The 11973-nt window shown below is 36.8% G+C and overlaps 1 protein-coding gene across 2 annotated transcripts; it reads left to right on the top strand.

Moving 5' to 3' along the window:
* Positions 1–257: 257 nt before the first annotated feature.
* guca1c (guanylate cyclase activator 1C) lies at positions 258–10613 on the top strand. 2 transcript variants are annotated; one of them, XM_089121469.1, is made up of 5 exons: positions 258–1307; positions 2485–2700; positions 5672–5821; positions 6997–7084; positions 9333–10613. In XM_089121469.1, the coding sequence occupies exons 2-5, from the start codon at positions 2506–2508 to the stop codon at positions 9461–9463; spliced, it is 564 nt and encodes a 187-aa protein (XP_088977595.1). In that variant the 5' UTR covers positions 258–1307; positions 2485–2505; the 3' UTR covers positions 9464–10613. The 2 variants fall into 2 exon arrangements, with proteins under 2 accessions (XP_088977595.1, XP_039534264.1); XM_039678330.2 differs by lacking the exon at positions 258–1307 and having other exon boundaries at positions 1680–2700.
* Positions 10614–11973: the final 1360 nt, after the last annotated feature.

Genomic DNA, 11973 nt, shown 5'->3' with positions numbered 1-11973 from the left:
ACCAAACTTGTATATTTAAGTTCAGTAATTTCACTTAAATGACAATGATAATTACCTATTAATTGTTATTTAAGTGAAATTACTGAACTTAAATATACAAGTTTGATAAAAATCATCATTAAAGAAGAAAATTTCAAATGGCATTTAGAGGCTTTTGCATCTGAACTCTTCATATATATATATATACATATATATTTAATATTACAGAATGTTTATGATTATTTTCACAATATAAGATACTAGATTTCATTTATGAGTGTACACGTTACAGGGGATATCGTATAAGAAGTCCCAAGAATCTCAACAGAATGAATGTAATCTGTTTTGGAAATGGTTAAGCCAGATTTACTATAACGGGAACACTGATCTTTGATAGTCTGATTGATTTATCCGTGGCATCTAAATGTGGTGACACTTTCTGTTCCTGAGTGGATCATGCACAAACTCATGGAGATCAGAGATCAGGGTCACGCTTGGGTCTGCCGTGTTGAATAAACATGCTGTGTGTTTGTGGCTAAAAATGGTTAAAAAGCCACTTAATAATAATTTAAAAAGCATTAACTAAGTTTAATGAAAAGATGAGTGACATGAGGTATTTAAAAAAAAAAAAAAAAAGTACAGTATTTTCTGCATCATTTCCACCACAAGAGTTTGTGTACTTGCTTATCATGCACTCACCTAAAGGATTATTAGGAACACCATACTAATACTGTGTTTGACCCCCTTTCGCCTTCAGAAATGCCTTAATTCTACGTGGCATTGATTCAACAAGGTGCTGAAAGCTTTCTTTAGAAATGTTGGCACATATTGGAAACTCCCATTCCAGCACATCCCAAAGATGCTCTATTGGGTTGAGATCTGGTGACTGTGGGGGCCATTTTAGTACAGTGATTCGAGCTTTGTGACACGGTGCATTATCCTGCTGGAAGTAGCCATCAGAGGATGGGTACATGATGGCCATAAAGGGATGGACATGTTCAGAAACAATCCTCAGGTAGGCCGTGGCATTTAAACGATGCCCAATTGGCACTAAGGGGCCTAAAGTGTGCCAAGAAAACATCCCCCACACCATTACACCACCACCACCAGCCTGCACAGTGGTAAAAAGGCATGATGGATCCATGTTCTCATTCTGTTTACGCCAAATTCTAACTCTACCATCTGAAGTCACATATGACGATGTGGTTAATGAAGAAAACTCTCAAGTGGGAACGCGTGAAAGCTGAGGTATGGCTGTCTACATCCTGATGCAGAGCAACCCAGTACACTACAACAGCCGCGTGTAGCTCCAGCCATTCGCCAGTAAGGTAAGCGTTTCTATGGTAGCGAGTTGGACCAATCAGCAGACCCTACTACACTTAGGATTGTGGGTAGTGTATTTTTTTTTATAAGATCGCGAATAAAACATGTTGTTTTTTTAAACAAGGTCGTTTCACAACCTCACAGCTCTGGATGATTTAGACTTTAGGGCTGATAGTCTAAATCCTTACTGAGAAATACTGTGCTATTTGTATTTTGGGTGGTTGCTACACTCTAAAAATGCTGGGTTGTTTAAACCAAAAGTTGGGTCAAATATGGAGAAACCCAACTATTGGGTTAAACAATTTAAGACTTTACCCAACGGTTGGGTTTGTCCACATTTGACCCAACTTTGGGTTCAAACAACCCAGCATTTTTTAGAGTGTAGGGTGTTTCTATGCAGTTGCATGTGTTCTGAGTTATTTGTAGAATTTCTATTTGTATTTGTTATTTGTAGAAAGTCTTCATTCAGAAAAGTAATACTCTACCCAACAAAGTATAATTCATGTCCATAGCACAAATGGAGTACAAAGTAAGTCCAAACTCAAAATGTGAACAATAATAATAGTAATATTGGTATATAAACAGTTGTATATAGAGTAAAAAGTACATTTTGGTACAGTCCGAATCTTAGCTTCTTAAAATATCCTCCGCCCCCAATTATGTTCCACACTTTCGTAAACTAAAATATAGCCTTCTCTAAAGGGTTTCCCCAAGAACTCCCCATCCTTGGAAATCATTTGACCAATTACATAAGCTTGAGAATACAGTAACGCTGGGCGGGGTTTACTCAGAGCGGCCAGGAACATTAAAGCCCATTGGCTGACCTCTTTATGGAAAGTGACTGATCATTCTATGTTAAGCCCTAGACAAGGCAAGGAAGTCAAGGATCACGACAAATCATGACCTATCCTCCCTAGTGGGAGGGGTAAGTCCGTCACTACTTTCAGAGTACTCTCTTTGTCACCCATAGATGTCCTTTAGTTCTTGGAAGAGTTCAACAGTTATCCAATTAAAGGGTTATCCCTCCTTTTAGTTGCCTAGTCTGCAGGGCTTTAGGATTTGTGCCATCGTCAACAGTCAATTCCGGCTTGGAGCTGCGACACTCCTCACATCTCACACTGAATAGACTGCTGCTACTGCTGAACTTCTGGATTTGACACACCATTTCCACATTTCATTCAGAAAGAGGTCCTCTGAGGCATTATGGGTGCCCACGGATCCAGCATGGATGAAGTCTTGGCTGAGGACATGCACCACTGGTACAACAAATTCATGAGGGAATCGCCTTCAGGTCTCATCACGCTCTTTGAGCTCAAGGCCATGCTGCAGATGCAGGGGATGACCGAGGAAGCCAGCAGCTTTGTGGACCAGGTCTTCTTCACTTTCGACATGGATGGGGTGAGAGAAAGCTGTTTTTTTACTAACATCAATGTGAGAATGAAACATTTAGGTATATAATGCATATCGGCCATTCAGTTGATCTTAGAGGTCAGTATTGTGCATGTTTGTTTTTAAATCGATAATAATGTTAATCAAATTAATTATAGTATTTATTAATCAAATCAAAATTGAATTGCACAAATCAATATTTGCTGAGAAGACCTAAACAAAATACATTACAACATCAGAAGTCATATGTCTACATGAATGAACATAATCCTATTACTGGCCTACAGGAATCCTTTTAACAATCCAGTTAATCTGCCCTAGGTTACGTCCACTTTAATCCAGATAAATCTGAAAACATGTCTTTTTCGTTACGTTTTTGACCTTCTGTCCACAATGAGATGCCATTTTTATCCACGAATCCCAATTTGAAAATGTTGATTTCGCATTGTATTGTGGACTGTGAAAATTGAGGTATGCAAAAACAACGGTGACACACATTTAGTCATGTGATGCATATTTCCATAGATATCTACCGAACAGTTGCATCAGCATTAAAGATAAATATTAATTTGCACCTGACCCAAGATTGACTCGCAATTGTGGAAATACGTCAATTGCATATCCGACCGTGTGGAACAGTGATTTTGAGAATGAACCAGTAAATGGTATAGAATATTTCGCTATTAAAATGATCGTGCCATGAAAATGGTCTTTCTGTATCATCTCAGTCAGCTTATATTATGTTTTATCTAAGCACAGTAAGGTGATTAAAGCATTTTCCCTTTCGGAAAACGCTTTAAAACTAGAAAAACACAAAGTATACTTCGGTTTTTATGCAAAAGGTATTTGTACAGTGCACAAATGCACATTTCGTCATTAGCTTACTATGTGCGTAGTTAGATTTTTCTAACTGTGTGGCGTATACGGTAACGCTTCCGTTTACAGTCCAGTTACCCATGTACTTATTTTAGTAACTACAATTACTGGGTAATAACTAGTACTAACCCTGAACCTACCCCAGTTCCATGTACTTACCTTATATTAGCCAGTACTTTCTAGGTAAGTACACTGTGAGTACTGTACTGTAAAAGGAAGCGTTACCGCGTATACAATGTGTGCTTGTACAATCGTTTTGTCCAGTCCGTTGTTTCTCAGTCGAAGGAAAGAAACCACCAGACGGTACAGTGAACCCTAACCCTAAACATACAAAGTTTGAAGACATATTTATTGATTATAACTTGTGGAGAGAAATAGCTTAGACTCTGCACAAGGATGACTTTAGTGAGCAAGTGTTGACCGACAAAGGCTATGTATTCAGGTTTTCGAATTGCTAAGCCAACGGTGACTGAAATAAAACGAAAAATCATTAATGTACGTGTAGTAATGACTTAAGGCCCAGATATACTTGACTTTCCAGTTTCGCTGGGTCTCACACACTGTTGAGTGCGCAAGCCTTTCAAAGTAGGCTGAAGATGCGTTCACGCCTTGTTGTAATTACCGTAATTACGAGTTTTCAAAAACCGTTCACGTCATTCACGTCCTCATAGACCTAGTAATTACAACTTGTAAGCCAGGAATTTTCTTAGTGCTTCTAATGTACCACCTGACCACTGCAGATTCAATTAGGAGTTGATAGCATAGACTGTAAAAAAAGATGGACGACGCCCCTTCGCTCTTTTCCATCAGACAGAACTGAAGCCGCCAATGTCCCAATATGGCGCTGACATATTCGGACTTGGGTCATGTGCACACTTCGGATTTCGGGACCAGACATGCGCAGTCGTGAGCAAGAAGTAAATCCGCGAAAATCAAGGCCCCGCCCTCACTCTCGCTGGATCAATCGCAAGCACACGCCCCGCACTTTTCTTAAGTGTCCTCTGTCTGCTCCGTTCCTCTCCAATGACGCCCGCTGATTGCAATACCTCGTTAAAATAAGGTAAATACAACTACTAACCACATAGTCAACATTGTGAAAAACAGTTTGTTGGTGCTTCAGTGACTACTTCGCATAGAGAACATGTCCATCATGATGTCACAACACAGTTTTGAAAGCATCAAATAAACTTATTTTAACAACAAACTCTTGAAATTAAATCAACATGATAGAAACTATAGTAAATAACAGAAACTATCTTTGGAAAAACGATATCTGAAGTGTAATTTTTAGTTGGTCTCACATCCGGTTGAATAACATGAGGAGGCGGGGTTTATGACCGATACTTGGACCGGCCACCGGGGGCGATCGAGACGTTTTGGCTTCACTTTTCTGAGCTTGAGCGGCACGCTTGGTTGATAGTGTTGCAATAAAATGGCATTATTCCCAGTCTGAAGAGAGAACCAGTAGAAAGTCAAGCGTTGTCTACTCAAAATTATGCTAGATTTTCTCCAATTTTTCTCCTCTTTTGGAAAGTTGTGGAAATGCTATTTTTCTTTTGCTATTGGAGCAAATGGGAATATAAAAATGATAGAGAAGTTTAAAAATAGATACAAATGATAGAGAAGTCACTGCTGTAGAAGTTTACCCAACTATGATGATTTCTGCTTCTGAGAACCCCGTAAATGTGAAAAGGGTTATCATGTGCTCACTATCTAGTGAACTTGTTTTTGCTGATGATGATGAAAATTATTGAATGGTACCATACACTCAAAAAATTGCTGGGTTGTTTTAACCCAACTTTTGGGTCAGATATGGACAAACCCAGCCATTGGGTTACATTTTTAATTACATTTTTAACCCAAAGTTCGGGTTTGTCCATATTTAACCCAAAGTTGGGTTAAAACAACCCAGCATTTTTAGAGTGTATGTAAGGATAAACGTTTAAATATTCAAAAACGGATCTTGAGAGCCTTGCAGTCTGTTCCATGATCTCGGTTTTACAACGTAACCACGTTATGTCTGAAAGGCTTTTTTGGTTATATAATAGCATATAATAACATATATATGTTCATATTTCTGATTTTTATTCTTTTTTTTCCTCAGGATGGCTATATAGATTTTGTAGAATACATCGCAGCTGTAAGTCTGCTACTGAAAGGAGAGATAAACCAGAAACTGAAGTGGTACTTCAAACTCTTTGACCAGGATGGAAACGGCAAGATTGACAGAGATGAAATGGAGACCATATTCAAAGTAAAGTATTAATTTTTTTTTTTTTCCTGTAGTCAGTCAACTCTTTGGTGTATAACCAATTGTTCACACTGGAGTTCTGTTTTAAAGGTGCAATCACTTCTAAAATAAATGGTTTTCAGTTACTGATGCCATTGTAGAAATACACTATAGCCTACACAGTTAGCCATGATCCATTTATTCCACAAGCAAAAATGCCCAGTACACTCTAAAAATTGCTGGGTTGTTTTAACCCAATTTTGGGTGAAATATGGACAAACCAAGCCATTGGGTTTGCATTTTTTAATTGTTTTTAACCCAACATTTGGGTTTGTCCATATTTGACCCAAAGTTGGGTTAAAACAACCCAGCATTTTTGGAGTGTAACAGGGAGATAATGGAGACAAAGCGAGTAGAAGTTGACTGGACCTTGACGTGGAAGCCTCCATGAGGTGACCTGGTTCATGTGTACTTTTAAAGTGACTGCTGTAGAGATTAGACTTGGAAAAGTCATGTTTAATCCTAACCTGAGCCCATGATGTCCATTGGCTGAACTTCCTTATATTCAATTCAGAGTTCCTAACCTATTACACCTGTCCATAAGGAACACATTTTAAACAGTCAAAATATACATTCTGGCTACTTACTCCCGGACAGTCATTAATATAATATTATAGTTTATATTAATATGTTCATTCGTTTTTAATTTGATGTTAGTTAATAATAACCCTGATTCCAAGTCAATGATGTTTGGACACATAATGTTTATATGAATCTCCTTAAAGGGATAGTCCACCCGAAAATGAAAATTCTGTCATCATTTACACACCCTCAAGTTGTTGCAAATCTGAACACAAAGGAAAATACTTTGAAGAACGATTGGAACCAAACAGTTGTTTGCCACAATTGACTTCCATAGTAGAAAAAAGATACAATGGAAGCAAGCAAGTCAATGGTGCCAAAGTTTCAATCATTCTTCAAAATATCTTCCTTTGTGTTCATCAGACGAAGGTTTTGCAAAAACTTGAGGGTGAATGAATTATGACAGAAGTTTCATTTTGGGTGGAATATCCCTTTAAAACTTCTGAAGCCACATGACAGATGTTGGTTCATAGATGAGGGAAATTAGACAGGGTCAGTAAGACAGTGAATTTTGTAAAACACAAAATATTAATACAGTATTTATTCATCTTTTCCAGGCCATCCAAGACATTACCCGGAGTTATGATATCCCTCCAGATGATATTGTGACACTGATCTATGAGAGGATTGATGTTAATAATGAAGGTAAGAGCTGCCAGATCATGCTACATTCACACGGTCAGTTTTGGGGTTTGACTAGGCAAGGCAAGGCAAGGCAAGTTTATTTATATAGCACATTTCATACACAGTGGCAATTCAAAGTGCTTTACATGGAAGAAATTAAAAAAATCAAAAGAAGTCAGAATAATTAAAACAGTTTAGAATAAAAAAATCTTAATAATAAAAATAAAATACAGTGTCGAAAATAAAATGTATAGTACAGTCGGACGAACAGTGGCACAGTGCTCATTCAGTAAATGCAATCAATATAAATAAAAACAGTTAATAGTAAAAATAAAATCAAATAAAGTAATACCCCTATCTGAGATGGAAGAGATTGAGGCCTCCAGCCCAGGGACTTCTTATATTCTCGGCAGTAACTTACTTCTTCACTCGCCTCATCAGAGTGAAGACTCTCCCGCTCTCCATCAAAATCTCTTGCAGTATACCCCTATCTGAGGTGGAAGAGATTGAGTTGGTTTACGGTGCAACTGGACCTCTAGCCTCTGACTACTGTATTTAATTACAGGTGTGAGTCTCAAAATGTCCTGTTCACACAGTAACTTACAGTAGCATCTTGAATACTGGCAATGGGAGTCAAGCGGGTATTCTCTAATCAGTAATCAGACAAGGTGATATCAAAGATGGCGTCGTCCATAAAACTGAAAAGTCTGTTGATCGAAGTTAATCCATCAAATCTTCATTAACTGACAGATCTAAATCTAAAACCTTCAGATGTCAAACAGATCAATTCTCCGTCCCTGAGCGAAGCCACACAACACACGGCAGACATGTCTGAGCGGTTCCCTCGCACTGTATGATGAGAATGCACATGTACGGGTGTGAGTTCGATTAGAGAATGCAGTTGTGCACTGTGGCGTCTGTGTTTTGCTCAAGGTAAACATTTACACAGATTTGACCTCTGCAAGTCATTTCTGTTTAGGATTGAACCTGCAAGCTTTGATCCGTATTAGCTGCCCACATTTAAAACCATTAGGCCAATGCTTACGCCACTACTGCCTTTAGGTTAAGGGTCAAGGTTAATGTTGAATATTTATTTCAAGAAACTGGATAAGAAGTTGTGAACTAAAGCGAATATTAGTTACAGAATCTATATACAGAGAGAACAAATTGCTCAGTTTTCATTACCATAATGAATCTAATTCTTATTTCCATAATGTGATGTAATTAGCCTACAGTACAACAAATACTAGTAATAAGTAGGGCTGTCAAACGATTAATCGCGATTAATCGCATTCAAAAAAAAAGTTTGTGTTTACATAATATATGTGGGTGCATTGTGTATAATTATTTTGTATATAAATAGATACACACACATAAGAAAAAATATTATTTATATATAAAATATTTATATTTATATAATATAAATGATATATAAATCTATATACAGTATATACATGAAAATATTTCTCAAATATATAAGCATGTGTGTGTGTTTATATATATAAAATAATTATACACACTACACACACATATATTATGTAAACACAAACTTTTATTTTGGATTTGATTTTTTGAAGATCTTTTTTCACATTATTGAGAATGAGATTTTACTTTTATGGCTTTTCCATAAAAGTAATGCCATCAGGATAAATATAGTTAACTAAAACCTAAATAATAAAAAAATGTGTTACTTGAAATAAAATTAACTTTAGCTGAAATTTAATAAAATATTTTGTTTCAGCTAGTTGCCAATGAACCATTTTTGATGTACTAAAATAATTATAGACATATAAAAAAACAAAAACTACCAAAAAAAATTCATAATAAAAAACTATAATTGCATTTCAATGATACTAAAATAACAATAAATGCCACAATGCTTAAAATAATTGCATTAAAAATATAATGTTAAGTATCTTTAAGGCCCATTCACACCAATAAAAATAACTGTAAAGATAACTTTATTAGTGTCCTTAGTTTTGTCATCTCCTGCTTTAAATGCTCAAGCTCCTTAAAGCAGGATGAATTCTGATTGGCTTTCAATGTTTTTATCGTTCATCAGCTGGAAAAAAAAAGTCTGAAAGTAATTTTTCCAACAATATTGTTTTTCTCTGCCATCATTTTTTATCATTATCATTAAAGTTATTGTCTTTGATGTGAACGGGCCTCTAAAATAATAAAATATGTGTATTTTTTTATTTATTACGTTTTATATATAATAATAATATAAGAAGCCAGCCTTAAAATAGAATGTCTGTGCTTTTGGCAGGTGAGTTGACATTGGAGGAGTTCATCACAGGAGCTAAAGAACATCCTGACATCATGGAGATGCTCACCAAGATGATGGACCTCACACATGTCCTGGAGATCATAGTCAATGGGCAGAAAAAGAAGGAGTGACTGCCAATGAATGACGCACTGGACAATAAGAGGATCCCCTACTAATTGAAGATGATCAACTCTGTGGCTGGAAAGCGTGAAGCAGACTCAGTAGAGGGTGAAACCTGCTAGCAGCATCTCAGAGGTGGACATGAGCGACCATCGACGTCAACATCTGTCTTTCAAACACTTTGTCTCTGTGCCTCAGATATCTAGTTAGCAGAGCTCTCTTTCACCTCTACTTTTAAGTCTGAAAATGTCATTCTCGCAGGAAGAAATGACGCAAGAGGAGATGAGGTTTAAATCTAGGGTAGGCAGAGTTTTTCATAAACATTTTTTTTTGTTAAAAACTCTGTTCACATTCTGATAGCAATCAATAATAGAAGTGGTCTAAGTATTCAAAAACATTACATATATTTTCCGTGGAAGTTTCAGGAGCAAAAAATGTCCGTCCAATCATTGCATTCGGTTCGAATGCAATGATAGGATATCCTACCTGCCTGCCAACTTGTGTGTTTGCATGCCTCCTTGCGCCTGCATACGGCATCAGCGCGAATATGAGGCTATTCACAGTCACTTGCTGCAAACAAACAGCAGCAGCCACCTTTTATAGGTCCTCCTGAACCTAAAAAATAAGCTTATTCTGCGTTCACGCCATGTCATAATTACCGAATTAAGAGATGGCGTTCTGCTTGGAGCTGTTCACATTCTCAGACTCAAAATGAATCTGAAGCAGTCAAGTGGGACAAAGTTTTTTACCTTCATTATTACTGCAATGTTAAATAGCACAAGCACACTTTTAAAGCAATCAGTTCACAAATAGATATTTTAACAAAGCAATAGATTTACTGTTCAAAGTGAAGACTAAACATACTAGGACTTTCTGGTTGTGTAATGAGAGTGAGTGTCATGAACTTGGGAATCAAGACCACTTTGTTTGACATTTTCCTATCTAATGGAATAAACATTCAAACGTGTTAAGATTTAAGACTTACCACAAGTGTCCAAATACTATATATATATATATATATTGTGGACACTATGTTTTGAGGGGCAAGTATTATATTTCATTGTACAGCTTTTCTATTGATTATGTAATCTTTATTCTGACTCTGTGCTGAATCACATAGACAACGTTGCAATTTTAACTTGTACCCATTGCCTTATATAAATAAATGCAGTCTAATGCACATTTGGACTACTGATTCCTGTCGTCACTGTCGCTTTAAATGAGAGAAAAAAAGAAAAATTACCTAAATAAATGAATACCTATTATAGGCCTACTTGTGATCATGGTTTAAAGAGTAACTAAACACTAAACCAACTTTTTTTAGTTAATGATCTGTAAGAATGGATCTTTATTAATACCAGTCATTGATGATTCAAGTAACTTTTTTGACATTTGTGTATAAAGTGTTCTATTTCTACAATATATGGTGTAAAAGCGTCTTAGTGCTGCCCTCTTCAGGTTGAACGGTGGCTACTGCAGTTGAATTTTCCTATTGGATGTTCCGCACTTGGTGACATACGCAGGTTTCAGCTCACCACGCGAGCTACGCCCTTGGCAGTACAAAAACCATCTTGTGTCGTCAAAACCTCTGTAGGGAGTCAGGGATTGGGATTGTGAGTATTGAAAACGATCAGGATAGAGTGTTTTAGCATCTATTTCGTCCTCTCTATCTCCGCTGGGGTCAGCCCACTTTTTCAGCATTTTCAAATATTGCCAGTGGGTGGAGTCAGACTCTGACCAAGGGTTTAGTTACAATTTAAAATCATGAAGTACCCATTTACACTACCTTATAAATCAATTACTGGGGGTTAGGCCTATTTTAAAGTAAATAAAACGCTAGAACTAAATATTCTGGTCCATGAAAAGCACAAGAGTCAAGCAACAAAGTGGGGAAGGAAAAGTGGACAAAACTAATTCAGTGTACATATAAATATGTATAAATTGTATATTGAAATTTATTGTATAAACCTTCATTTGTTATGCACTACTTCTTCCATAGAAGTGGCAATCCTGTGCCATTCCGAGCCAGTTGAGCTAAAAATAAATATGGCGTCTGAGCACAATTTTTAACCAACATTTTCTACTTTTGATGTAGCTAATAATTTCTAGCAATAAATTAGTACTGTAGTTACCGGTATTAAATATCTCTCTCTATTTTGTTTTCTTCTCTATTTTTTTCGTAAAAACGCGTAGAAAACGAAAAGTTGAAAAGTTAAGTTGTTTTTGTATTAATGCAGCACGGACGCTTCCATTATAAGGCCGGATTCACATATAGCGCCTAAAACGTGTAGAAAATGCTGGGAAAACAATGAAATTTGAGCGCACAAAAGAAGTGATATGTGAACAGGCTCTGATAGGGCAACAATTCAGCTAAGCTTTCTGATGCAGCCTCAATCCTAATTAAATGCACCTGATCCATGTAATCAAGCCCTTCAGACTTATTTGAAAGGAGGTATGAGTTTTGAAGCAGGGATGAAACTAAACGCTGCAGGGCTGTGGTCCTCCAGGTACTACTAAGTTT

The sequence above is a fragment of the Pimephales promelas genome, chromosome 16 (assembly GCF_988280905.1).
Source record: "Pimephales promelas chromosome 16, fPimPro1.hap1.1, whole genome shotgun sequence".
NCBI lineage: Eukaryota > Metazoa > Chordata > Actinopteri > Cypriniformes > Leuciscidae > Pimephales > Pimephales promelas.
Note: the sequence above shows the minus strand (reverse complement) of the source record. Positions and strands in the feature narration are given on the sequence as shown.

Bases quoted from the DNA above. Each gene is read 5' to 3' on its own strand.
- guca1c (XM_089121469.1), top strand. From the start codon at position 2,506: ATGGGTGCCCACGGATCCAGCATGGATGAAGTCTTGGCTGAGGACATG. The intron at 2,701-5,671 runs GTGAGAGAAAGC...TTTTTTCCTCAG, and splicing joins TCACTTTCGACATGGATGGG to GATGGCTATATAGATTTTGT. The intron at 7,085-9,332 runs GTAAGAGCTGCC...TGCTTTTGGCAG, and splicing joins GATTGATGTTAATAATGAAG to GTGAGTTGACATTGGAGGAG.